Below are 27,346 nucleotides of genomic sequence, written 5' to 3'. Positions count from 1 at the left end.
GCCGCGCGGGTCGCGGGGCGGCGGAGCTGGGGAGCGGCCCCGCCGCGGAGCCCCGAGCCGGGCATGGCGGACGGGCCCCGGGGCGGCGGGAGCCCGGGCTCCGGCTCCGGCAGCAGCCGCGAGAACTCGGCGGAGCGGAGCCTGGTGCCCGCCGCGCCCCGCGCCAGCATCATGAAGGTGAGAGCGGCTCTGCCCCCCCCCCCGCAGCCCCCCGTATCCCTGCACCCCCCCGCCCCCCCTTACCTCTGGCCCCCCACGTCACTGCACCCCCATATCTCTGGCCCCCCCACAGCCCAGCACTCCCATATCCTGCAGCCCGGCCTCCTGCACCCCCACACACCGGATCCGTCTGCACCTCTGGCCCCTGCACCCCCATATCCCTTAGCCCCCTTCCCACATCCCCACACCCCATGTCCCTAAGCCCAATCCCCCCCGTGCTCCTGGCCCCCCTCACCTCCCCCACATCCTGCCCCCCTGCACCTGCAGCTCCCTACATCCCTGCGTCCTCAGCCCCCTTCTCCCCTGCTTCATCCTGCACCCCTCCCCCAGTCTTCATCCCTGTGTCCTAAACCCCCATGTAACCCACAGCCCCACCCCCATCCTCCTGAGCCGCATCTCTGCCCCCTGCAGTACCCCTCCAGGCTCCTTGCAGCCGCATGTCCCAGGACCCCCCTCACCCCACTATCCCCAACCCACCCCCTGCCCCCGGCATCTCTACACCCCCAGCTTCTCCCAGGATCCCCACAGCTCTGCCCCTGAATCTCCTGCATCCCCCCTCCCCCCAGTCCCCCTGTGGGCCAGGACCTCCAGCCCCCTGTGCCCCCCCCCACACGGTGTTCTTCCTTCTCATCTGATCTGCCTCTGCCCCCACTGCTAATGCCCCTCCCCCCCAGCTGGCACCTGCATCACCCAGCCCCCTGGGACCCGCATAGCCCTGCCTGGCAGGGCCCTAGGGGCCTGACTGACTCCTACTTCCTCCAGGCTGGGACCTGGGCTCCCCAATCACCTGCCTGCCCAGCCCCCCTGGCCCAGCCTCACCCCTCCCACCCAGACGGGACCCTCATCACGTCCCCCCACATCTGTCCTCCTGGAGCCTTGTCCTGCCCTCCCTGCCTGGATGGGACCCCCTGTCCCTGGGACCCCTCTGGGGTTCCCCCTCCCCATCCCGAGCCAGCTGCTGGGATTGACCCCCGGCCCCAGCTCCTGCCTGACGCTGCTGGGGAGTTTGCTGCGCCGCCCTGTCCGACAGCCAGACTTGGGGGTCCTACCCCAGCCCACCCCTTTGTCAAGGGCTCCACCGCTGAGGCAGACTGGGGCAGCAAGCGGGGGCGGGGGGGCTTGGTAATGCATGCCCTGGGGGAGGGCGGGGGCGGGGATGGGGATGGGTGGCCTAGCTCTGTTCACCCATTCCCGCCCATGAGGGGCTCCATTCGCTGCACTACATTCCCTGGGAGCTGGGAGCCGATAGGGATGGGAGTGGGTCTTGCAGCCTGGCCGCTTGGTGACACCGAGCGGTGGGGGGGCCTCCCAGGTGGCTCCCAGAAAGGCTGGGGGTGGGGGCAGCTTCCTGGCTGCATAGCTTCTAGGCAGGCACTGCGGTTGTTACCTGGGCGCGGGCTCCTGGGGGTGTCTGTGCCGTGTGGCTCTGGAGTGACCGCGTGGGTCCAGGCCCTTGCTCTGCGAGCAGCGGATGGGGGCGTGCTGGTGGGTGCGGGGCCAGCTCCCAGCGGTCCCAGCTCTGCACGTCCTCGGAGGTTTGTGTTTCTTGTTTGCCCCTGGGCAGGAGAGGGGCAGCGCCCAGGCTCAGGGCTGCTGGGCTGGTCTCGGACCCTGCTTGGATTGGCAGCGCCTGTGCTGGTGAGGTGTGCGAGGCCTGGCCTGGGCTGACCCTGCCGGGTTCAGGCCATGGGCTGGTTCATGATGCTCTGGGGCTGGCGTTCAGCCAGGTGCACGCAACACCGCGGCTGGCGGATTGGGCTGCTGTGTGGTGGGGCAGGGCCTGCCTTGGTGACGCACCTCTGCCCTGCCAGGCATGGCCCCCCAGGCAGCCCTGAATGGCCTCTGTGTCCCAAGGCACTGGGGCTGTTTAGCACTAGACGGAGAAGCGCTCCCTGCCTGGTCTCTGGGCACACGCCCGCAGGATTGGCAGCTCCAGAGAGGGTCTGCAGGTGCTGCTGGCGAGGAGGGTCCCAGAGATGTGCCGGAGCTGGAGAATCGCGCGTGTATTTCTGAATCTCTCCCCCAGTTGTGCCTGTGTCACCGCTGCTGGGCCATGCAATAGGTTGCCTTTGTCCAACGCCCGCCTCCTCTCCCCTCCCAGCCTATTTTAAGATGGAATTGCTGCTGTGCTATTAATACCTGACGTGTGGGCTGCTTCCCAGGCTGCTGGTCCCCCTGCGCCTCCTTTGTTGAGCAGTGCGTTGTTGTGGCAGTGTTGGCCAGATTCCTCGTGCGCATACAGGGCGATTAGGGGACAATTGTTCCCTGCTCTCCAGGCTTTTAAGCAGCCTCATTGTGTTACCAGGGCTGTGGTTGTGTGTGTGTGTGTGTGCAGGTGGAAAAGCAGAGTGCCTGAAATGTACTGGGAGTGGCTCCCAGCTCGCCTCCCTTTAACGCTGTGGATCACACTGCGGCACTGTGCCTATGGCCAGGGGTCCCTCTGATTTTCCCATCCATGGGCAGAATAAATTTTGTTTCGTGCACCACCAACATAAGCACATGCCGCTGGCTGGGGACGCTCTGCTAATCAGGTGCTGCCCAGCTAATTGTCTCTTGGGTGGCTGCCCAAGGGCTCGGCTTACAGGGAACCCTGCCTGCAGCCATAACTGTGGGCACCTCTGCCCTGACGGGTGCTGGGCTGATCGCCCTGTTTCTGGGAGGCGTGGCAGGGCTCTGCTGAGCCTCCATCGACCCATCCATCTCAGAGACTTTAAGAGATGATTGTAATAATCTAGTCCTGCCGCAGGCCCTGGAACCTACTCCATCTACTTGTGCAAAGGCCTCTTTGCCTCTGGCTGAGCCACCGACGCCCTCAGATTATGGTTTAGCAGAGAATCCACTGTTTAAATCCGCCGCTGTAAACCTGCCAGTAGACCTGGGCCCCTGCTACCCTGGCGCTAGCCTTTGGAGAGCAAAAATGCCCACAGAGTATCTGGCAGGAGAATCTCTCCTGGCGCGGCCCTTGGGTCATATGGGTAATGGGGGACATATCAGGGTTGGTGGCTCCCCGTCCCCAGACAGAGATCATTTTTGAGTCCCACAGAGTGGCTGGGCACCCTGGTCCCCTGGCCTGGAGAGTGTCCTGCAGCAGTGAGTTCCACAGGTTAGTTATTTCGGGGTGGGGAGGCAGAACCTGTGCTCCAGGCCACTGCCCCAGGCTGCTCACCCCTGTCTGGCTCATGCTTGTCCTGCTGGTGCCTGTCCAGAGGCAGCTGCTCTGCCCGTCCTCCCTGAATTTCTCACCTTTCTTCCAACGGTGTGCGGGAGGGCAGGATCCTATGTGCAGACTCCCCAACAGGCCCTGCCTCAAAAGCTGTGCTGGGCCACTGTGCCTGTGACCCCGACACCTTCCAGCCCTCCGGGCACCCACCTTTGCCTGAGGGGCTGCAGGACCTGGCTTGCGGGCGGCGGTGTTTGGAGGCACCTTGGCAGGAATTGGACAGCAGTGTCTCCTCTTTCCTGGCTGGGTTTTGGTGCTTCCCTGGCCCCAGTGTGGACCAGCTGCTGCGTGGCAGGGCCCCAGGCCTGGGGTGAACGAGGGCAGCTCCCACCCCTGTGTGGATAATGAATCTGCCCCATCCCTTGCGAGCGGAGGAGCCAGTCGTGTGGATTTGAGGCCGGTGACCTGCCAGCACGCCAGGGTTACGAGGGTCTGTTCGTTGCTAGGGAGGGCGCCAGGGGGTGATGTGCCAAGGGGGCATCGCGCATTCACGGGCGTCTTCAGGCCTGCGCACAAACCCTGACGTGGCCTGGGGATTCAGCTCTGGGCCTCCCTCACCTGGGACGGCCTGTGCCTGCCTCCGCTCACTCCTTGCAGTGCCCCGGGGAGCTGAATGACAGGGTCCGGGGGTGGGGGGGGCTGTTACCAAGATCTGAGTGTAGCTGTTGGGATGGCAGTTACCACGGTACCGGGGGTGGGAGTTACTGAGATGAGTGTAGTTCCCAGGGCAGCAGTTACCAAGGTACCAAGACAGCAGTTACCAAGGTACCGGTTACTGAGATGAGTGTACCTCCCCGCGTGGCAGTTACCAGCCGTAGCAGCAGTTCCTGAGGCGAGTGTAGCTCCCTGGCTGGCAGTTACAGAGACGGGTGTAGCTCTGGCGGTGGTGGTTACTGCAGGGCAGAGAGTTATCATGACACCAGGAGCGATAGTTCCCCGGGTGAATGTAGTTAAGAGAGAAATGGAGATACACGTCTCATAGAGCTGGAAGGGACCTCCAGAGGTCACTGCGTCCAGTCCCTGGCCCTCTTGGTAGGACCAAGCACCATCCCCACCTTCCCCCCGCCTTAACTCTATTTGCTCCAGACCCCTAAATGGCCCCTCAAGGGCTGAGCTCACAACCCTGGGTTAAGGAGGCCAGTGCTCAAGCCCCTGAGCTATCCCAGACAAGTTCTAGGGGGCCGGCCCAGGTGGGCTGAAGGTTGCGTGGGTGCCATGTGGGAGGCCCGCGGGTGGGGCAGGGGCCTGCTGTGAGCGCAGGGCAGTCCTGGGAGGTCTGGGTGGCTGGTTAGAAGAAGGGACAAGCACTTGGACCAGGCCCCTCAGGTTCACCTGGGCCGGCCACGGCTTCACAGGGCAGCAGTAGATGTCAGCAAAGCTCAGGTGCCTCTAGATGAATTCCCATGGGCCTGGGCATCTCTCCGGCACCCAGGGGGCAGTGGGTGGGTGCCTGGATACTTGGCTTCTTGTTCCCAGCTCCGCCCGGGGGTGAAGGCCGCTGCCTGCCTGCTGCCATTGCTGCTCTGCGATTGTGGTCGCTGAGTTACCCATGGCGGCCGGGCGCAGGGCAGAGATCCACTCTGGGGCCAGCAGCTGAGGAGGGTTGGCTGGGGGGCCATCGTGGTGGGGCCCGGCCCAGGAAGACGCAGAGCGCTCGGGTAATGTCGCCGGGGTGGGAGCCTGCAGTGGTGGCTGCTATTGTTAGGAAGTTGCCCCTCCGGGGGCATTTGAATGTTCTTCCCACGCTGTACAAGGATATGGGGGTGGCACCTCGCGCATCATCCGGGGCCCAGCTGATGGTGCAGGAACCATTCTCCTAGGCTGGGGGTGGCCAACCGGCAGCTCGCGAGCCATTAAATGCGGCTCTTTGAGCCATTAAATGCAGCTCCTCGAGAGAGCCGCAATGCTGAGAGCACTGCCTGCTGTTCTGGGCACGCCCCACTGCTGGGTGGTGGCAGCTCTGGTGAGTCGCTGCCATTGAATTGGGGGGGTGCCTGGCTCTGGGGGGGAGCGCATTGAGTTAGAGCAGGAGGGGGGCCTGGCTCTGGGGTAGGGCCAGGGCATTATGTATTTGTCTATGTATCGCTCTGTGTTTATTTTTCTATCGCTGTATATCTATGCAGAGCGATGCATAAGCATTGCGAGAGACCCCGGCCCGCAGCCAGCTACAGCACCTCGGGGAGGGGAGATACGTGGGCAGCTGCGTGTGTGCCTTTATGTTCCCCAAGGACCAAGGGCCAGGAAGGATCAGCCTGCAGCACCAGGGTAAACCAACACCTGGAGCTAATTCAGCATCTGTAACCAAACAAGGCCGGTGGAGCCTTTGAAAAAGGCTCTTCCCCCACCAGGTACAGGGGGAAGGAGGTAGAGGATGGACGGGGACCATGGAGAGAAGGACTCACCAGGGAGAAGAACTGTGGTGGTCTGAGGAAGGTACTGGGGCAAAGGGGTCTGGTGGAAGTGGCCCAGGGAGGGAAGCCCCTCCTGCCGCAGCTGCCTGCGGTCCCTGGGCCAGAACCTGGGCTGTGTGGGAGGGGACCGGGTTCCCCCCAGACCACCCTCCGCACCGGGGCAGCCCTAGCAGGCAGGAAGAGCCTGGGAGTCCCTAAGGGAGGTGGGGGAGGCGCGAGCCTCCTCCGTGAAAGACTCTCTATTTTTGGACTAGCCAATGGTGAGGACGGCTCGCTGGTGCTGTGGTCCAAGCCCCTGTGAGTGCAGGAGGCAGAGCCAGGGACCCAGCCAGCCCCTGAGGCTGCTTTTAAACCGCCACTTAGTGCAGGAACCCACAAGGACGAGCCTGGGGCTTTGCATAATACAAATAAATGTATAATAGGTGGCTCTTTGCACGCTCCCCACCGCTGTTTTGGCTCTTGGTTTCTAGCTGGCTGGCCACCCCAGCGCTAGCTGCACATCTGCCCAGCAGCACTGCCAGCCGGCTGAGCCCTGAGCTGCTGACCCAGACCTCCCCCAGCCTGTGACGGCTGAACCTCAGCCGCTCTCTGTTCCTCTGTCACGCTTGGGCAGCAGCAGCCGAACCCCGGGTGGTGTGAGCAGCTTGGGGGAGGGCAGCCACTAGATCAGTTGCTTAAGGGAACATTGGACCAGGTTCCCAGGTAAGGCGCGCAGGGCGGGGCGGTGCCAGGGCACAGAGAGAGCCCTTCGTGGTGCCGGGGAGAGCAGGGAGCTGGGTTTTGGGAAGGGGGTGGACCTGGCCCCTAATACCACCATCTAACCCAGAGGGGATATCCTGGGATGTTCTGGCCCTTGGCTAAGGTGGCCCCACTGGTGAGGCTGGGTGTGCCACTCGCTCTGTGCCACTGTAGTGCCTGCTGGGGGCACTGTGTGCATTCACTGCCCCACGTGGGAACATGGTGAAAGCCACACTGGGCACCTGATGTGTACTGCAGCCGGCTGCCAGGGATTCTCTTTCCTCTGCAGCGTTTCCAGCTGCGGTGTCCAGATCTGGCCCCTTGCCGGGAGCCCTGGACTCCCTGAGCTGCCTCGTGCCCAGTGTTCCCCATAAGCTGAGCACTTGGGCAGCCGCCCAGGAGAGATTCAGGTGCCGCCTGGCTGATTAGCAGAGCACGACAGCCGGCAGCCTGGGTTTTGGTGCACGTAAGAGGTATTCCACGCATGGAAAAGAGAAATTGGAGAGACACTGAGCACCATGTAGCTGGGCCACAATCTGCAGGGAGCTGGGGTTTGGGAAGGGGGTGGACCTGGCCCCTAATACCACCGTCCGACCCAGAGGGGATATCCTGGGATGTTCTGGCCCTTGGCTAAGGTGGCCCCACTGGTGAGGCTGGGCCTGCCACTCGCCCTGTGTCAGTGCGGTGCCTGCTGGGGGCAGCGTGTGCGTGCAGCATTAGGGGCTGACCGACGACACGCCTGCCCCCCCTGGGCTGGGGAACGCTGTCAGCATGCACGGATGTCCTGGGGTGGCTTCAGAGCACAGCAGGCCCTGGCTGGGCGTATGGAGGGAGGCAGCCCGCGAGGCTCTCGCTGTTTCACGCCCTCTGGCTTCTCTGGCGTCGGTGTGCACTGCACGCGGGGAGTGACAGCAGCTGGCGGGGGTGCCCCAGGCTTGCATCTAGCTCACTCGGGCATCCGCAGCGGGGAGGTGTCCCCAGCACGGCCCCTGGCAGGGCAGCTGGTGCATTAAGGGGAGGGGGATCGCTCAGGGGTTTGAGCATTGGCCTGCTAAACCCAGGGTTGTGAGCTCCCTCCTTGAGGGGGCCCTTTAGGGATCTGGGGCAAAACAAAACCAACGGGGGGGTGCTTGGTCCTGCCAAGAGGGCGGGGAACTGGACTCAGTGAACTTCCGAGGTCCCTTCTAGCTCTCTGAGACGGGCATGTGCCGCAGCAGTCCTGGCATCCAAGTGAACGCCGACCCGACTCTGCCTCCCGACGCCCCCATCTCGGGGCAGGGAGCCATGGCGCGCACAGGGGCACGCGCCGCCCCAGGATCTCTAAGCGCTTTGCAGGTGGCACAGCCTTATTTCCCGGTACAGGATGGAGCTAACCGCACGCTGCCTGACTCTGGCCCAGTGAGGGGCCGGCAGTTATGTGAGCCTTGTTCAAAGGCAGGAAGAGGAACCTGAGCACACAAGCAGCCAATATCTGAGCGACGGAGCCTGGGGGATGCTCTGTGAGGGGCGAGTAGCGTCCCCGTTAGTTTTTTCCAGCCATGGGCAGAATAAATTTTATGATGTGCACATCTGCCAATAGCCACGCAGGCTGCCGGCCACGAGCGCTTTGCGAATCAGATGGGCAGCCCCTGACTCTCCCCTGGGCAGCTGGCCGGGCGGTCAGTGTACAGAGAACACCAGTCGGAGTGCCTGGCTGACCACTGGCGGAGCCCAGACAGGACGGGGGGTGTTGGCCTGGCACAACAGCCCTGCAGCCGGGTGTCTCCAGGCTGGTTTCTCTCTGGGGGGAGACGGGGCAGATGCCTTGTGACTCGGTCACATCTGGCACAGAGGCCTCAGCAGCTGTTCACTCAGCAGCTCCCCGCCCAGCGCTTCCTTTCCGGGTAGATTTCCTGTTTTCTGTTCGGGGCCAGGCGGGGCGGTGTGGAGCGAGCAGGGCGCTGCCTCTGGGGCTGGGCCATGACCCTGGGTGTGCATCTGACCCTGCTGGGAGCAGAGCCGCCTGCCCCTGGATGCGGAGAGGACCCTGCCTTGGACTGGAGGCACAGGCACAGTGTGGGGTCTGGCTGTTCTCTGCAGGACCCGTTCTCCCCACGCCCATGCATGGGGCTCCCCAGGGTGCTCTGCGCAGGAGCAGTGGGCGTCCTTCTCCAGCAATAGGCTCCGGAGAAGCTGCAGCGTCTGCAGGGAGCAGCTGGGTGCAGAGTGTCTGGGACCGGACATGGGGCTGTTTGGGGAGAAGGGGAGACGCCTCCTACCTGCCCGTTGGACCCAGCCCCAGGGGAGCTTGGAGGAGAATGGGGAACCCACCAAAAGGCTGCCTGGCCTGTCCCTGAGCTGCAGCAGGAGCCAGGAGCACCCCCCCAGACGGGCTCACCGCATCCCCCTGGGAACAGGGAGGTCCCCTGGGGTTTGTCTTGGCCTGGCTCTGGGCACCAACAGACCCGTCACCTCAGGCAGTGCCATGCTCTGTACCTCTGCGACCTGCTGTCTCCCCAGACTCGCCTCCTGCCCCAGGGATGGGGTCCCTCCCCTGCCCCCTCATGCTACAAGGGGCTGCCCCAGTGGAGGGGTTGGTGCTGGGGGGAGCCAGCTGCTCCCAGGGACCGCTCTGCCTGTCGGTCGCCCCGGGACCTGCTCCTGGCTGGGGTTTCTGCCCGCTGCTGGGTGCAAGGGCCAGCGTGCCAGGTGGGGGCCAGGCGCTGTGTGAGTCAGGCCAGCTCCCCTCCCTTGCGCCTCCCCTGGGCACGGGGAATGACCCGCCTGGGAAACCAGCAGTGGATGTGCCAGGAAGCCCCCCAGGCGCCTTTGTACCCGCTCCAGCCGGGGCTCTTTCAAGCCAGCTGCCACCTCCCCACACAGCCTGTTGCCTGACCCAGGCCAGACTCCCTCCCCCGGGGAGGTGGGGACTGCACGAGGGAGGCAGGTACATTACTCACCTGCAGCTCTCAGCCCCGTCAGGCCCTGGCTGGGAGTTCGGCTTATTTCCCCGCTGTTGGCCACGGGCGCTCTGCCTGCTCCCTGATGCCTTTAAGGCCTGTGGCCCCTTCCTGTCTCCAGCTAGAGCCTCCACAGGTGGCTGACGCTCTGGTGGGCAGGAGGTGCCGTGGGGCCCTGGGGCCCAGCCCCATAAGCAGCAGCTTTAGGTGAAGCAGAGGTGAAGCCAATGTGAGCCAGGCAGGCAGCGTGGCTGGTTGGGGGGCCCCCCCAGGGGTATAGCTTGTGTCCCAGCAGGCTGGCGTCCACCCCTGGGCCCATCTGCAGCCTGCGGGACCCAGCTGGGCTCCTGCCCCCTCCACGCTGAGCCCGATCCTGGGTGCCTGGTGGGCTCTGCAGGGCAACCTGGCAGGAAGAGGGGACAGGAACCAGGGAAGGCAAGTGGCACAAAGAGGGGGCGGTGCCCACGTAGCAGGTCTGGGTCGTGGCTCGGGCACCAGCCCCCAGTGAGGATTGCTCCAAGTTCCACCTGCTGCTGCTACCACCTGGGTGCTTCTGGGCTCTGGTTTAGTTCAGCTGCCGGGGTTTGTGCAGCTCCCCTCAGGAGGGGTCCGGCCTGCAGAGAGCTGTGTCCCCGCCGGGGCGCGGGGCTCTGGCAAACATAATGGGATGAAGCAGCAGAATTGAATCATCTGCTCAGCCAGCGCTGTGCCGTGTCTGTGTCATGCCGCCTGCTCTCTGGGCTGCAAACGCCGGCAGGGCGGGTGCCCGTCAGCCGCCGGAGCTGGGGCCGTGGGAAGGGTGGGGGTTGTGTTCTGGGGTGGGCTCACCTTTAACAAAGAATATCTGCCAGTGCCCCTCGCGGCTGATTCGCAGCCCCTGCTAGCCCGGCCCTGAGCTCCCACCCAGCTCTGCTGGTGCCCCTCACTTCTGACCTGCTGTCATGCAGTGTGGGGGTCCCCAGACCCTGCCCCCCGCCTCTGCAGTCAGATGTGACTCAGCAGGTAGAGCAGGAGGGTGATCAGGCGACAGGGACACAGCGGAGAACAGACTTGTCAGCACAGGAACCAGAAGCCGTCAGCACCGTCCAGCTCGGGGAGAGGGGCCCAGAGGGGGTCCCTGAGCTGGGCCCTGGCCCCGCTTCCTCCCTCTCCAGCCAGACCAGACTGCCCCACTCCACAGCCCAGCTCTGATTCCAACCAGCCAGGCCCCTCCTCCCGCCTTTATCCTGTTTCCTGGGAAGAAAATTGTCACCTGGTTGCCTGGGTTAGAAAGGCCTGGGAGAGCCATTGCCTACATGGGAGAAGTCATCCCACCCAAACTCTCCGCACCACGATGCTGTGCTGGGGAAACTGAGGCACCCACGTGGTGTTACTACAGGACAGTAGGAAACATGCAACCTAACCTAAAAACCCTCAGGGCCCACTTTGGCACACCTGCAGGCCCTGCTAGCCCAGCGCTGGGTTCCCCACCCCCGGAGCTCTGCCAGTGCCCCTCGCTCCCGACCTGCAGCCCCTGCGAGCCCAGGCCTGGGTTCCTTTCTTGCACAGCTCTGCCGGTGCCCCTCACTCCTGACCTGCAGCCCCCTGCCACGCTCGGCTGGTGGTGTGAACCTGCCAGCGCCCCCAGACTAGGAAGTGGATTCTGTAATTGGAACAGCACCAGCATCCGTCGGTTCTTGGGACAAGCTCACTCGGCTCCTTGGGGCTGGCGACCTAAGGCAGGTGGACCTTGGAGCCTTCCCCCCGACCCAGGGTTCTCCGGCGCCGTGGGTCCCTGCCGTATGCCTGGTGGATGCAGTTGGAAGCCCCAATCCTTCCCCCTCCCAGAACTCAGTCCCCTGCCCTGGAGGTTTCATCCTTCCCGGGGAGTTTCTCTCCCAGCTGCTCGAGCACAGACAGGGCCCATACACAGCACAGAGCCCCCTGCGTGGCCAGGCTGGGTTGGAAAGAGGGGCTGTCGGACCGACCGGGGCCAGGGAAGGGGGTAGCATGTCTGGGAGGTGACAGGGATGGGGCGGTCGGCTGCTTTGCCTGACGCTTTGCCCGTTGTTGGTGGCAGCTGCCCAGGGCCCTCTGAGGGCAGCGGGTGTGTGCTCTCAGTAGGCCTTTGCTGGGGCTCTCCGGGCAGCCCTGTGGGATGGTGACTCCTTGGGCTCTCGCCTGCTGCAAGGCAGCCCTGTCTGGGGTGGGGAGCCAGATCTGGTCCCCCAGGCCCTGGTGCTGAGCTCGGCTGCCCGGCCAGGCTGCAGTGCAGCTTCCGTGGGAGACGACGTGACTTTGGCTGGCCCTGCTCCGCCGCATGAGGGGCGCCAGGAGGGCGGCTTTGGGGGATACTGCAGTGCAAGGGTTGGAGGCGGGTTAGGGGGCTCTCTGGGTAGCCTGCAGGGTGCCAGTTTTCCCTTCGTGGGTGCCTGGCAGGCACAGGGTACCTGGGGCTCTGGCATCGCGCTCAGGGTAGGACAATCAGAGCTCCAGGGTCACCACCTCTGTCATGCTAAGGGGGCTGCGGGCACGTCCATCCCTGGAGGGGCCTGGCAGTGCCAGTGGGGTCTCCATCTACTGGGGAAGCACCTGACAGGGCTGAGTCCGGCAGCTGGACAGAGTGGGGGGCTGGGGACAGGCTGGTTGGGGCTCGGGGGGCTGGGCCATGCCCCTGGGTACTTGGGTGTCTGGGACAGAGCTGCCCCAGCCCAGGGCCAGGAGGGGCAGCGGTGAGGGGCTGGGCAGAGCCGCCCTGTGCAAGGAGGGAGCCCTGAGTGCGAGCAGCTGACAGGATCCCGGCCCCGGGAGGAAGGAAGGAAGGAACATGGAGCTAAGACCGGCTGGCTTGGCGGGACAGGAGCCTTCCCTGCTCAGCTGGGGGCAGGCAGCCAGGGGCTCGCCTGGGGGCTGCTCGGAGCCCAGTCCGGGAGCCCTGCCCCTGGTGGGCTGTGGCAGCTCGAGTGGCCGAGGGCACCGTCCACCCCGGCTAGGAAAGGGCACCTCCGGGGCTGGGGCGAGCATCCCCACACGAGGGTTATGGGGCTGGGGGAGCGCTCTGCTTGCTGGGGCTGGGTGTGGGGCAGGGGGAGCTCCCCACTCCATTGGAGTGGGGGGGGCTGGTAAACACCCCGCATGAGGGTTTTTGGGGGGGAGCACCCCACTCGGGTGGGCTGGGTGTGGAGGGGGTTGGGGGGAGCTCCTAACTCGGGGGGACTGTATGTGGGGTGTGGGGTGGGGGGCTGGGCTCAGGGGGCGAGGAGAGTACCTGACTCGTGAGGGCTGGGGGAGCGGGAGAGCCCCACTCAGGTGCCTGGGGGCTGCCCCATGCGTCCCGGGGTCTCCCCAGCTGGGGCAGAGCTTCTCAGGGCCCCGGGGCTCTTTTTTCTCTCCAAGGCCCCCGACAAGCGTCACCTTGTGTCAGGGCCATGGGGGGAGGGGAGCCGGAGCCAGCCCCCCCCCAGCTGCCGAGCCCCTATGGCACGGGCTGTTCCCTCCCTCCCATGCCCATTGTCTGCAATGCGGGTGCTGCTGCCCACTTGGGCATTCGGTTTGGGCTGGGGGTGAGGGGCCCTGAGGGGGGGCCAGGAGCCCTGGGCTGGTGGGAGCTGCAGCTTGCAGGAGAAGCCAGTAGGGCCGGGTGGGGGTCCCGGGACGCAGGATCCGTGTGGCATCGGGAGCCCAGGCCGCCCTCGGGAAGATGCCTCCTGCCCCTGGAGGCCAGCAGGAAGCATTTGCCAGCTGGCCGGCAACAGGAGGAAAGAGGTGGGAGTCACTGCATGGTCACCGCAGGCCTAGAGAGGATATGCCCTATATTTAGCTCAAAGGGGCCAGGCTGGCTCCAGCTTATCAGGCCCCTGCACTTTGCTGGGATGGAAGGACAGAGGCTGTGAGGCTGCAGCCAGCTGAGGGGTTCGATGCCACGGCCATGAACAGGGGGAGTGAGGCCGACTGGCCAACTCCCAGCAAAGGGATCGGCTGCTCCTACAGGAGCCAAACCAGCCGTGGCAAAGAACCAGCAGCTGCAAGTTCAGCCCCCTGCACAGCAGGACAGGCTCCCTGAGGGGCGTCTGGAGTTTGCCTCCTCAGCTCTCAGGTTTCTGCAGCCTGGGAGACAGGGAGTAAAAGGGACGTGCCTGGGGGCACTCAGCAGGGCTGTGCCGGAGTAGGGCCTTCCCCTCGCCAGACCTCCCAGTTCCCCGGTGTGATGAAGTGGGAAGTCTGAGGATTTTACATCCCTCGTTCGGTTGCATGTGTTTCCTACCGTCCTGCAGTAACCCGAGGTGCGTGCCTCAGTTTCCCTAGGCACAGCAGCCGTGCACAGTGGCGAGGGAAGTTTCAGAGTGATAACTTCTGGCACATACACAATGGCCCTCCATGGCCTTTGTAACCCAAGCACCCAGCTGACTCCTTCCTTCCCCTGTCAGGCTCCGTTCTGGCTCTGACAGCTGCCTTCTCCTCCCCGCAGGATGGCTCTCGCCAGAGGCCGGTACAGAAGAAGAAGACGGTGTCCTTCAGCACCATGCCCAACGACCGGAAGATCACCAGCACGGCGGCCTGTATCTCCCTCATGCTGGAGGGCTGCGAGATGAAGAAGGTGCGCTCCAACTCGCGCATGTACAACCGCTTCTTCCTGCTGGACCCCGACATGCGCTACCTGCGCTGGGAACCCTCCAAGAAGGACTCGGAGAAAGCCAAGATTGAGATCAAGTCGGTCAGGGAGGTGCGGGTGGGGAAGAAAACCCCCGTGCTGCGCAGCAATGGCCTCTCCGACCAGTTCCCGGATGAGTGCGCCTTCTCCATCATCTACGGTGAGAAGTACGAGTCCCTGGACCTGGTGGCCAGCTCAGCCGACGTGGTGAACGCCTGGGTGATGGGGCTGAGGTACCTGGTGTCCTATGGGAAGCACACGCCAGAGGCACCCGAGGCTGGCCATCCTGGCCTCCGGATTTCCTGGATCTCCTCGGTCTTCCATGTCGCCGACCTGGAGAAGGCGGGCCAGATCCCCGTGGCCCGGGCCGTGCAGCTGGTCAAGGCCCTGAACCCAGGCATGAAGGTCTCCACCATCGAGCTGAAGTTCAAGGAGCTGCAGAAGGCCGTCGAGCGGCCGGGCAGCGATGTGGCCTGCGACCTTTTCGTGGAGGCCTACTGCGATCTCTGCACCCGGCCAGAGATCTTTTTCCTCCTGGTCCAGTTCTCCAGCAACAAGGAGTCGCTGGGCCTGAAAGACCTGCTGACGTTCCTGGAGGTGGAGCAGGGCATGGAGGGGGTGACCGAGGAGAAGTGCCTGGAGATCATCAGCAAATACGAACCCTCCAGCGAGGGCCGGGAGAAGGGCTTCCTGACGGTTGATGGCTTCACCCGCTACCTGCTCTCCCTGGACTGCTCCATCTTCGACCCGCAGCACCGCCGGGTGTGCCAGGACATGACACAGCCCCTGTCGCACTACTACATCAGCTCGGCCCACGGCGCCTGCCTGCGGGAGGACAGCTCGTGGGGCAGCGCCGGCCTCGGCGGGTACGTCGCCGCCCTGCGCGTGGGCTGCCGCAGCCTGGAGCTGGTGGCGTGGGACGGCCCCGAGGGCGAGCCCCTGGTCTCCGGGGGCCGCTCGGCTGCCTCCCGCGTGGCCTTCCGCAGCGCGGTGGGCGTGATCGAGCGGTACGCCTTCGAGGCCTCCGACTACCCCCTCATCCTGTGCCTGACCGTACGCTGCTCGCCCGGCCAGCAGCGGCTGATGGCGCAGTGCCTGAGGAAAACCCTGGGCCCCAAGCTGTACCTGGAGCTGCCGTCCCCCGAGGAGGCCTACCTGCCCTCCCCAGAGACGCTCAAGGGCAAGATCCTCATCAAGGGCAGGAAGCTGCCCCCCAACTGCCACGAGAGCGAGGGGGAGGTGACGGACGACGAGGAGGGCCCAGAGCCGTGGCAGCGGCCGGGCGAGGCCGACGGGCAGCTGCCCGGCGGGGGCGGGCGGCGCCGGCTGCGGCTGAGCCGGGAGCTGTCGGAGCTGGTGAGCCTGTGCCAGGCGGTGTCCTTCCAGGACTTGAAGGCCTCGCAACGCGGGCAGCGGTACTGGGAGCTGTGCTCCTTCAGCGAGGTGGAGGCCGGGCGCTTGGTCGCGGAGTGCCCGGCGGAGCTGGTGAGCTACAACAAACGGTTCCTCTCGCGGGTCTACCCCAGCCCCCTGCGCATAGACGCCAGCAACATGAACCCCCAGGACTTCTGGAAGTGCGGCTGCCAAATGGTGGCCATGAACTTCCAGACGCCGGGGCTCATGGCGGACCTGCATACCGGCTGGTTCCGCCAGAACGGGGCCTGCGGGTACGTGCTGCGCCCTGCCCTCATGCGGGAGGAGGTGTCCTACTTCAGCGCCAACGCCAAGGACTCCCTGCCCGGCGTGCCAGCCCAGCTGCTGCACCTGCGGGTGATCAGCGGGCAGAACCTGCCCAAGCCCCGGGGCTCGGGCGCCAAGGGGGACGTGGTGGAGCCCTACGTCTGCGCCCAGATCCACGGCGTGCCGGCCGACTGTGCCGAGCGGCGCACCAAGACGGCCCTGCAAGGCGGGGACAGCCCCGTCTTCGAGGAGACCCTGGAGTTCCAGGTGAACCTGCCCGAGCTGGCCCTGCTGCGCCTGGTGGTGCTGGACGACGACTACATCGGGGACGAGTTCATCGCCCAGTACTCCATCCCCTTCGAGTGCTTGCAGAGCGGCTACCGTCACGTGCCCCTGCACTCCCTGGCCGGCGACCTGCTGCCCCACGCCGCCCTCTTCGTGCACGTGGCCATCGCCGACCGGCCCGGTGGGGGCAAGGGGCACCGGCGGGGCCGCCCCGGGCGCAAGGGCCGCCGGCTGCGGGAGTACACCTCCGCCAAGGCCACGGGCGTCAAGGCCATCGACGAGGTGTTCCGGGCGGCGAGCCAGCCGCTGCGCGAGGCCACCGACCTGCGGGAGAACGTCCAGGTGCAGGCAGGGCAGGGCCGGACGCCTGGGTTCTCCCCCTCTGGGAGGGGAGGGGGTCTGGGGGCTTAGTGTGTCTTGGGGTGGGGCTGGGGGTCAGGATGCCTGGGTTCTCCCTCCATCGCCCGTGGTGAGAGGGGGATCTAGTGGCTTAGGATGTCTGGGGGAGGGGCTGATGGCTCGGACGCCTGGGTTCTCTCCCTGGCTGGGAGGGGAGGAAGGTCTGGGGGGGTTAGTGTGTCCAGGTGAAGGCTGAGGGTCAGGACACCTGGGTTCTCTCCCTGGCTGGGAGGGGAGGAAGGTCTGGGGGGGTTAGTGTGTCCAGGTGAAGGCTGAGGGTCAGGACACCTGGGTTCTCTCCCTGGCTGGGAGGGGAGGAAGGTCTGGGGGGGTTAGTGTGTCCAGGTGAAGGCTGAGGGTTAGGACACCTGGGTTCTCTCCCTGGCCGGACTGTCCAGGTGCGGGCCAGGCTGGCAGGGCAGGGTGAGGCAGGGCCGGACGCCTGGGCTCTTCCCCTCTGGCAGGGGAGGGGGCCGAGGGGGTTAGTGTGTCTTCAGGTGGGGCTGGGGGTCAGCGTTACAGCAGGAGGGCCGGGGGCCAGGACTCCTGGGTTCTCTGTGGGAGGCCCCAGTCAGCGCCCAGGCCGTGGGATTTGCCGCTCACCCGTGTCTCCATCCCCAGAACGCCCTGGTCTCCTTCAAGGAGCTGTGCGGCCTCACGCCGGCGGCCACCGTGAAGCAGTGCATCCTGACCGTGGCGGCCTGGCTGCTGCGCAGCGAGAGTGCCCCCAGCGTCACGCTGGACCTGGCCCAGCAGTACCCCCCCATGGAGGCCCAGGGGCCCGTCCCAGAACTGCTCCGCAAAGTGCTGACCGCCTACGAGACCGTAAGCCCTGGCCTCGGCCCGCAGCCGGCGCCCTGCTCTGGTGGACAAGGCTGGCAGGGTCCCTGCATGCTGGGCCCAGTCCTGGGGGCGGTCAGAGCCCTGGGTGCTCTGTGCCCCCCTCGTTTAGGGGCCAGGCCAGGCCAGGCCAGGCTGGCTGGGAAGTGGGGCCAGGAGAGCGATGCCCTCGTGGGGCAGCCACCCGGGCACGAGAGGCTCTCGCGCCCCCGGAGCCTCGCAGGGCCAGGCACAGAGGGGTGTGATCCCAGAGTCAGAGCCCCTTCCAGCTCCCAGGAGCCCTGGCCAGTGGCTGGTCCTTGGCCCAGGCGTAGCTGGACGCGGGCTGCCTGCCTGGGGGCGATCGGCTCCCCACCCACCAAACCCAGAGCTGCCGGTGTCGGCGGTGAGGCTGGGGCCGGGGGAGCCTGGGTGAGCGTGCACTGGGCCGCCCCTCGTCCCAGCCCCTCACTCCCCCCGTCTCTGCTCCCCCAGACCATCCACACCAGCCGGACCCTGATCGAGTCGGCCGACGCCGTGCACAGCAAACTCCTGCAAGCCCAGCAGGCGGGTACGTGGCTTGGGGGGGCAGCCGGGCCGGGCTGCGGAGTGGGGCCGGGTTTGGGCCCCGACGTCTCTGCCCCCAGCGTGGGGGGCGGCGTTCCCTCGGACCGGTCATGTCTGGCTGCAGATGAATTTTGTTATGTCCACCCCAGGGAGGTCATGGGGGGCCTCAGAGTTGCGGGGCGGGGGGTGAGGGCTCTGGGGCAGGGCTGAGGGGTTCGGGGTGTCAGCTGCCCTGTTCACAGAGGACCCTTCCCCCCGCGCTCTCACCCCAGGCCCGGGCCAGGCTGGTGGGGGACCGGGGAGGGGCACCTGTCCCCAGGCCGCGGCGTATCTATACGGGGTGCAGGGCTGCCGACCACATGGTAGGGGTGCTGGGCCCATGGGGCCGAAGAGGGCAGCCTTTGTGCTGAGCACCAGTGACCCAGGCTGGCAGAAGGAGGTGCAGGGTAACCAGGCTCTGGGCCCCCTGTGGCCCTGGATGAGGGGCAGGATAGGGCCCTGGGCCCTACTCAGCCCATCCCAGCCCATGCTGGGGGTGTGATTGCTGCCCTGGCTGCGGCTGCCTGACCTCGGCACTGGCCACAGGGGAGCCACGTGTCTCCTGGGCTGGCCAAACTCCCCACGCCCAGCCCCACGGGAGCCTGCTGGGATGAGCCATCTGCCGCTCGGGCTCTGCCTCCCAGCCGGGGAGGTGTCGCCTGCGTCCCAGAATGGCCGAGGGAGGCGCCACGACTCAGCTGCGGGCAGGAAACGGGGCGTGGGGGTGTCGGGCTGGCGTGGGGGTGTCGGGCTGGCGTGGGCAACTCGGCTTAGGCCTGCGCACAGGACGCAGACGTTCTGCGAGGGGCCCTCGGGGACCTCTCTCCTGGGGCTGCCTGCAGGCTCCGTGCTGCCGGGGGGGCGGCCCAGGGCGCAGGGGCTGTGGGGCCGAGACGTGGGGGACTAATGGGTCCCACTGAGCAGGGCCAGGCAGAGCCGTGCAGGGTGCTCAGAGGCAGGGGGGACAGCGGGTCTCCGGCCCCCGTCCTGCTTGTCCCCACTGAGAGGGCCGATCCCTCCCTCCTGCCCGCCCGCCTGTGCCCTGGAGCACCTCCCGCCAAGCAGCTCCCCAGCGCTGGGGCGGCCCGGGGGGTGGGGGGTGAGCGGAGCGACACGGGGACAGCTGACGAGGGAAGCAGCGTGGGCTCGTTAAGTGCCAAACGCGGGAATATAATTAGCATCAGAAATAACAGACTGGGGCTGACGGCGTAAGTGGTAACGGAGCGTTATGGCAGAAAAGACACGTGGCTGAACCCACACAGGCAGGTGCTGCTGTCGGGCTGTGCTGATGCACCTCCCCTGGACCCCCTGTGCCCGCTCGCCCGGCCCTGGGCTCCCCCCAGCTCTGCCGGCGCCCCTCACTCCCCACGCGCAGCCTCCCCGCTCGCCTGCTCCCTCCCCACAGCCGGAGCCCCTGGGTGGGCGCAGCGCAGGGCGTGGATGGTCATGCCAGGCGTGCGAGGGCTGGAGCCGTAGATGGCAGGGCTGGGGGGACAGCGGCGTGTGCCCTGGCTGGCGCTATCCTCGCCAGGCGCCAGGGAGCTTGGAGTGACCCGGGGTTAACACAGGGGAGGCAGAGCATGTCCCGGGGGGCCGGCCGGCTGGACTGGGTCAGTCCCTGCCCCTCTGGGCCCAGTGCCCCACAACCTGCCCTGCTTTCCAGGGTGGACCTGGATGCACACTGGGGGGGGCCGGCCTTGCCCAGTCCTGCAGTGTCACTGCCCTGAAGGGCTGCTTAACCCATGGGGGAGGTGCAGTGGCAGGGGGGAAGCTGGCGGGGGAGGTGCCCTTTATCCACCCCGACAGTCCTGTTGCCTGGGGAGGGTGACCGGGGCAGCTGCCTGCACTCGAGGGGCTGGAGGCTGCCTGCGCCCCACCCCCAGCTGTGCAGCCGTGGTCGGCTGGGACGGCACCCGGGAAAGGCGTCCCCGCCCGGGCGTTTGGTGGTGGGAGGCGGGATGAGTTTGTAAGGCCTCAGCCCAGTCCAGGGTGGGACAGGGCAACCTGGCCCCAGCACCCCGGCAGCTGCCCGTACCGTGTGGGGAGATGCCCACGCCCCCCCGGCACTCTGCTCCCCCCTCCCACCCTGCTGTGGGACCCGATGCCTGGCCATGCCATGGGTGGGAGCAGCTGAGGGGGCCGGGCGGCTGCCTGGTGCGTCTCGGCAGGCGGGGGTGATTGATGGCAGGTGGGTGAGCAGCAGCGCGTGGGCAGCCTGGCGTGGGCCGGAGCGGGAGGGTAAATATAGCGGGTGCAGCGTGCCGGCTTAACCCCTCGTGTGCCGACCCGCCTGCCTCCCGCTGACCCGGCCCCAGGGGAAGAGTCTGGCATGGCTGGGGCAGGGGGTTGGCGGGGGGAGCCCCCTTCGGTACTGCAGGGGCGCAGGAGTCGCACCCCAGCAGTTGGGTGTAGGAGCGCTGTGGGGCTGGGGGTAATGGGGGTTCTGTGGGGGCACTGTGGGGTGGGGGACTGTGGGGTGCTTTGGGGAGAGGGGTGCGGGGGGGCCGCTGTGGGGTGGTGAGGGGTGAAGGGCTGTGGGGTGTGGGGAGGGGGCTGTTGGGATAGGGCTGGGCAGGGCGCTGTGGGGGAGCTGTGGAGAGGGAGTGTGGGGAGTGGGTGCATGGGGTGCTGTGGGGTGGGGTGGGGAGGGGGGCTGTGGGGGGGCTATGGGACACTGTGGGGAGGGGGCACGGGGAGCTGTGGGGAGCTGTGGGGAGGGGGTCTGTGGGGATGAGGCTGCGCAGGGTGCTGTGGGGGAGCTGTGGGGAGGGGGCTGTGAGGGGCTGTGGGGAGTGGGTGCAGGGGTCTGTGGGGAGGGGACTGAGGGGGGCTGTGGGGCGCTGTGGCAGGCTATGGGGAGCTGTGGGACACTGTGGGGAGGGGCCACGGGGGGAGCTGTGGGGAGGGGGCTGTGGGGAGGGGCCACAGAGAGCGCTGTGCGGCTGGTTAGCTCCCTTTGTTCTCTCCGCTCCAGGCCCCGAGGTTCTCGGCCGGTGGGGGGGAGGAGGCGCCCCACACCCCGGGCGACCTCCCGCCTGTGCGCCCTGTGGCCGTGCATGGTTCTGGCTGCCCCTCAGGAGCCAGGCGTGGGCCTTTCCCATCAGCGTCAGCAGCGGTAGTGGAGGGAGCAGGGCCCTGTGGGAGCTCCCACAGGTGGGGAGTTCTGGGGGGGTCTCTGTCCCTCCATCCACGTGTGCCCACAGCCGCCCCCTCGCCGTGGCCCCCAGGCTGCTTCGTGGCTGGGCCGGATGCTGGGGGAGGCCCCGAGCTGGGGGGGTGACCTTGGCTGTGCGCCCCCCCCCAGCTCTCCAGGCAGCTCCCTCATGCCCGGCGCGCAGGGCACCAGGACGCGGCTGGAAGCTGCTGACTGGAGCGTGGGTGGCCGGTGCGTCTGCGGGAAAGGGCGGCTCACGCCGGCGAAGGCTCTGCACCCCCCTCCGTGCCAAGCAGGGCCCGTGGGCGGCACTGCATGGGCAGACCCCCCCCAGCCCAGTCTCTGCCCGGGCACGATGCCTGCCTTGGGGCGACTCCTACCTCTGCGTCTCAGCCCCAGAGCCCACCCCAGCTCAGAGGGACGCTGGCCTCGGCCCCGGCCTGGCCGCCCCAGACACCACCCGGTTGTTCTGCCAATGCAGCACGAAATGCTTGGGGCCTGGGTCTCCTACGCCTGCCCTCTCCCTGCCTGCGGGGCCTGACAGAGCCCCAGGGACCTGCTGCCACTTCTGCTGGCTGGAAGCACGCCTGTTGCAGCCGTCAGACCCAGCTGGGCGTCCCACATGCCTCCCGGCTTCTGGGGCTGCCCTGGCTTGCACCCTAGGACCTGTGCCAGGTGATTTCCTTGGTTCCCAGCTCCTTAGAGCGGCCTGAGTGGGATGCAGGGAGCCCCAGTGGACCTGTCCTGGGGCCAGCAGCCTGTGCCAGCAGAGCTCCCTGGCGTGGCATGGGGCTGTGTGTGTCCCTCTGTCGTCCCCTCCCCGTGGGCTGCCCTGGGACAGCGACCCCTCGGGCCGGCTCCGTGTCTGCTTGCGCAACACAGTACAGAGCCAGTCCTGGGCACCCCGCCGCTGGCTCTGCCGTGTGCCCAGCCCCCCGCAGCTCTCTGCACATCTCCGCCCCAGCTCGGTGCGAGGGGCTCCCTGTCCTCTGCTCCCCAGGGATGGACTTCCACAAGGAGCTGCACCATCTCGAGGCCCAGGAGGGGCTGAAGGGCAGGAAGCTGCAGAAGGCCCTGGAGAGCTTCGCCTGGAACATCACAGTGCTGAAGGTAACTTTCGGGTCTGGCCGCCATTCTGGGGCCTTCACTAAGAGTCAAAACATTGCTGGAGGCTGGGGACCAACCGGCTAAGGAGCAGTACACCAGAAAAGGACCTGTGGGTTACGGTGGGTGAGAGGCTGGCTGTGAGCCAGCAGTGGGCCCTGGTAGCCAAGCCGGCCAACGGCATATCGGGCTGCGTTCACAGGAGCATGTCCAGCAGATGTAGAAAAGCTGTGATGCTCCTTTATTCGGCTCCGGTGAGGCCACATCTGGAGTATTGCATCCAGTTCTGGGTCCTCTTTATAGAAAGGATGTGGATGCATTGGAGGGGGTCCAGCAGAGGGCAACGAAAATGCTTAGGGGGCTAAAGCTCACGAGGGAGATGCTGAGAGATCTGGGCTTATCTAGTCTGCAGAAGAGAAGAGTGAGGGGGGATTTGATAGCAGCCTGCAACTTCCTGAAGGGGAGCTGTAAAGAGGATGGAGAGAGGCTGAGCTACGTAATGGCAGAAGGCAGAACAAGGAGCAACGGTCTTAAGCTGCGGCTGGGGAGGTCTAGGTTGGATATGAGGGATTTAGCTGGGGTTGGTCCTGCTTTGGGCAGGGGGCTGGACTCAATGACCTCTTGAGGTCCCTTCCAGCCCTAGGATTGTATGATTCGCTGAAGTCAGGGCAGATAGCTTAAAGACAGGGCTGCGCACAGCCCAAGAATGGGTGTCCTTCACCCGAAGGCACCAAACCAGTCACAAAGAGCACTTCCGTTGCTAGCAAGGAGTCACACAAGCCATTCTCGTGCACACTCCAGCTTCCCTGGGGCCACAGCCCATCCCCTCCTTAGGCAGGTGAGAGGTTATGAGAACCAAAATCTCACCAAATCCAAACAGATTCTTCGAATCCCAAAGGACCAGCCACGTTCCCAGGTCAATTTATGCCTCAGATCTTACCCAAAAAGCGCTCTGGGCCAGTCCTTTAGAATCGGATGGACAGAAGGAGGGAGGGAGGGTGGGAGGAAGGAAGCTAGGAAGGACGGACGGATGGACAGAAGGAAGGAAGGAGGGAGGGAGAGGGAGGAAGGAAGGGACGGATAGACGGACGGGAGGAAGGGAGGGACTGACGGAAGGAAAGGAGGAAGCAAGGGATGGACAGACGGAAGGAAGAGACGGATGGACGGAAGGAAAGAAGGAAGGAGGGAGAGAGGGAGGAAGGGAGGGACGGACGGATGGAAGAAAAGAAGGAAGGGGGGAGGAAGGGACGGATGGACGGAAGGAAGGAAGGAGGGAGGGAGGAAGGGACGGACGGACGGATGGAAGAAAAGAAGGAAGGGGGGAGGAAGGGACGGATGGACGGAAGGAAGGAAGAGATGGACGGACAGAAGAAAAGGAGGAAGGGACGGATGGACGGACGGACAGAAGGGAGGGAGGAAGGAAGGGACGGATGGACGGAAGGAAGGAAGAGACGGACGGATGGAAGAAAAGAAGGAAAGAGGGAGGAAGGGATGGATGGACAGATGGACGGATGGAAGGAAAGAGGGAGGAAGGGACGGATGGACGGACAGTTGCTTTGGCAATATGGACACAGCAGGAGAAGCTGGAGTCTCTCAGCTCTGCTCACAGCAGCTGCTGGGCCTTGTTACGTCCCCTTCTGGCCATTGGCCCTAGAAGCTCCCCGCCCCAGAGAACATGAGCTCGGAAGCGGCTTCCTCCTTGGGAGTGGGGAAGTCTGCATGTGGTGTGCCGGAGGCTGAGAGCCCCAGAGCATCGGGGCTCCATGCACAGCAGTCACCCCTGGGGTCCGAGTCCCCAGCAGGGGCTGGGCAGGCACCAGCTCAGTGCTGCATCAGGAAGCAGCTGCTGCCCCCGGCAGAGGGGAGCCACAGGAGCGATTGCGAAGGGCAGGGATTTGCCATCGCTGGGGGCCGTGGGGCAGAGCCAACTCCTGGGGCGCTGGGCCTGCTCCGGTTCCGGTGGGCAGAGCAGGAGGAGCGGGCAGCGAAGAAGCTACCCGGCTGGCTGGGCTGGGCTCTGGCTGCTTGGCGGATGAACCTGGGGGCAGGAGGAGGGTGACCGAAGCTGGTGGACCAGGCTGGCACCAGAACAAGGGGCTGGGCCGGTTGGGACAGTCAGGCTGGAAGTGAGGAGGGGGGTGCGGGTGGGCACTCCTGTAGTTTGGTCAAGGTGCCTGGAGGATGGTGCCTGACAAGCCCTGGCTGGTCCAGTGACCCCTCCCCATGCTGGACCCCAGCTAAGTCCTCCCCTGCCTGGAGGAGAGGCCAGGGCCTTGTCCCCATGTCTGCACCTCCGGGCCCTGCCAGGAACTCCATAGCTTGCAGGCCAGGCCCCTGGATTTCCAAGCCAGCCTCGTGTGCAGCAGGAGCTGGGAGCTGGGCCCAGAGCCGTGGGGGGCGTGCTGGGGTTCAGGGGAGCTGGTGGCTGCCGAGAGGGACCAGAGCCCTTGCGTGCTCCCACGTGCACGGTCTGCCCGCCTGGCTGGGAGGTCCTGGGGTGCTGCGTGTGGGGCGGGGATGCCGCCCTGGGAGAATGCTGAGCTTCCCGCTCGCCCTGCCAAGGGACTATCCCATCAGCTGTTCTTGCAGAGTGGGGCCAAACCCAGCCTCCCCCACGCCCCAGACGTGGCTGCTGTAGTTTGGCTCAGGAAGTCCTAGCCAGGCAGTGGGGGGGTGAGCCATGGGGCACATGCAGGTGAGGGCATCTGTGTCCCTCCAGGCCTGGCTGTGCCCCGGGGAGCCTGGACCAGGCCCCCATTGTGGCGGTGGGAGACCCAGGCCCTGCCTTCCGGCCGTACGGTGATCCTGTGCTGCCATCTAGGGACCATGTGGGGCGCAGGCCATTGCTGGGAGCCAGCGGGGCTGGGCCGCGGCTGAGGGCCTTATGATGCCGCCCGGGGAGAGAATAGGGGCGAGTGGCACATGGGCACGGGGCTGCTGCCCCTCTGGCAGAGAGTACTTGCCACCTCTCCCGCCGCACTGCACGTCCCCACACCCCCCGCGCACCGGTGGATGCTGCCGGGGGGGCCGTGATGGACAGCCTGCCTGTGGCGTGGCGTGCTTGTGAGCCACGCACCTGGGTGTTCCCCACTGTCCCATGCAGTGGCAGCTGTGCCACTTCCACCGAGAAAAAATGAGCCTCCTCTCCTTCCTCCTCTCCGGCTGTGTGGAGAGGCTCCTGCACTGAGCTCCAGAGGTCCCAGGCTGGAGCCCGCCTGTGAGCGATTACACCCTGGTGTTACCCAGGAGAACAACCTACTGCTGCCGCCTGCTCAGGGAGCTGCCCCTCTAGCCCATGCTCTATGCAATGACAGTCCCAGGCTGTCCAGGGAGAAGGAGGGGGCTGTTCCCAGCACTGCGCCGATGGCAGGGCACGGACCCCGACAGGGCCCCGGCACTCCCAGACGGGCTCGGTGCGGTCAGCCCCCGCTCGGTGTGTAAACGGCGCCTCCCGCTGGCTTGGACCGGGCCCCTCAGGGGCACAGTGCTCCCCTGCGCATGGGAGTCGGGTGCTGTGCCGCCCCCGCTTTTCCGGGCACCCCCTGACCTCTGGCCTTTCCCACTGCAGGGCCAGGCCGACCTCCTGAAGCAAGCCAAAGCCGAAGCACTGGACAACCTCTGGCAGATCCACAACTCGGGGCAGTCGTGTGGCATCGGCCGGAACGGCTCAGCCTCCCCTGAACTCAGCCGGGGCCGGGCCCCGCTGGACCCCGTCTCGGAGACAGAAGGAGGCAGCGACACAGGGTCCTGCTAGGACTTTGCCAGTGCCCCGGACAGAGGGGAGGTCCCACAGCTCCTCCATCGCCTGTCTCCCCCAGCGCACCTACTACGGACCCAGGGTTACACACCTCCAGCCCCCAAAGCATGCGACAGGCAGAGCCCGGCTGTGGCACAGGCTGTCAGTGGGGTGGGGGCTGCGCCTCCCTTCCGGGGCAATCTAGAGGGCTGATTCAGGTGGGGAAGGGTTAGGGCTCTGCTTGACCCCTGGCTGGGCTGGAGAGGGGAGGGGTTCAGCAGGGACGTGGCCCCTCCCTGCAGGAATCAGTGTTGGCCGCGGGCAAGGGAGCCAGGCCAGCTTCCGTCAGCATCTCACAATCAAACCGGTTCCCAGAGAACCTGGACCCCCGAGCCTCCCTCCTCGCCCCCCGGCAGGCCCTGCTCCCACGAGGCTGTCTGCAGGAGTGGCTGTGCCTGCCGCAGGTGGGGGGGGTGTCTACCCTTAGGTTAGGCGGGCTGTGAAAATATCCTCCCCCCGGGGTTGCAGCTGGGGTGCCCCTCTTCCCCGCAGGTACAGCCGGCTGGTACCTCCATGTGCCTAGGTGGGGGTCTGCCCTGCAGGTTGACGGGCGGCGGGGGCGAAAGAGCTTTGGCCCGTCTCACCCCCTGCTTCCCCAGCTGGTTCCCAGCTCAGGGCTGGGGTGTTTGCCTGCATCAGGCTCAGCTCACAAGCTCCCATCCTCTGCCCCGGGGCCAACCTCCCACCCACGTGCTCCAGAGTCATGCTGGCTCCAAGCTGGTGCTCGAGCTGCCTGCCTAGCCCCGGGCGCTCAGAGCGGGTCGCGCTGCGGCGCGTTATAAAGAGAATCCTCCCCGGCTGGTGCATCGGCTGCCATTCCTGTCCCTGGGCGGGAGAGCTGGAGGCGGGGCAGGGGACGGCGGCACTCGTGGGGAGCGGTGGGCAGGCGCCCTGGTCGGCAGGGCCTGGCAGGCTGGGGGTCGGGCCGGCAGCTCAGCTCTGTTGGGTCACGTGGGAAATCTGGCCCTTGGCGGCCGTGCTGGGTCCAGCATAGGGCAGCCCTGGGGGGCAGGCAGGCAGTGGTGCCCCCCGATTCCCATGTCCCCAGAGGGGCACCGCTGCTCTCTGGGTGACGGGGGGCCCAGGAAGGCTGGCTCCAGGCCCAGGGAAGGAGCGGTCGGGGGGCAGGAGGGGCAGGTTCGCCATTCGCTGCCGTGACCCTGACCTCCGGCTGGGCTGGGGACCCCAGTGGGAACTCCTGCCACCTGGGCTGCTTAGCTGATGGCCACCCAGCCCGTTGCCATGGTGATTTGCCCCAAGCCACTGCCCGGGGCAGATCCTCCCCACCATTGGCCCAGGCCCAGGGGAAAGGCTCCCTGGGGGCAAAGCAAGCGGGGCCGGGAATG

The 27,346-nt window shown here is 66.0% G+C and overlaps 1 protein-coding gene across 2 annotated transcripts; it reads left to right on the top strand.

The window, feature by feature from the left end:
• Positions 1–26,792, top strand: LOC142002639 (inactive phospholipase C-like protein 2). Of its 2 annotated transcripts, none has more exons than XM_074978889.1 (6): positions 1–177; positions 13,975–16,464; positions 17,143–17,346; positions 17,836–17,911; positions 22,101–22,210; positions 25,773–26,792. In XM_074978889.1, the coding sequence occupies exons 1-6, from the start codon at positions 64–66 to the stop codon at positions 25,956–25,958; spliced, it is 3,180 nt and encodes a 1,059-aa protein (XP_074834990.1). In that variant the 5' UTR covers positions 1–63; the 3' UTR covers positions 25,959–26,792. The 2 variants fall into 2 exon arrangements, with proteins under 2 accessions (XP_074834990.1, XP_074834993.1); XM_074978892.1 differs by lacking the exon at positions 1–177 and adding an exon at positions 5,666–5,704.
• The last annotated feature ends 554 nt before the right edge of the window (positions 26,793–27,346 follow it).

This window comes from Carettochelys insculpta, chromosome 28, assembly GCF_033958435.1.
Source record: "Carettochelys insculpta isolate YL-2023 chromosome 28, ASM3395843v1, whole genome shotgun sequence".
NCBI lineage: Eukaryota > Metazoa > Chordata > Testudines > Carettochelyidae > Carettochelys > Carettochelys insculpta.
Note: the sequence above shows the minus strand (reverse complement) of the source record. Positions and strands in the feature narration are given on the sequence as shown.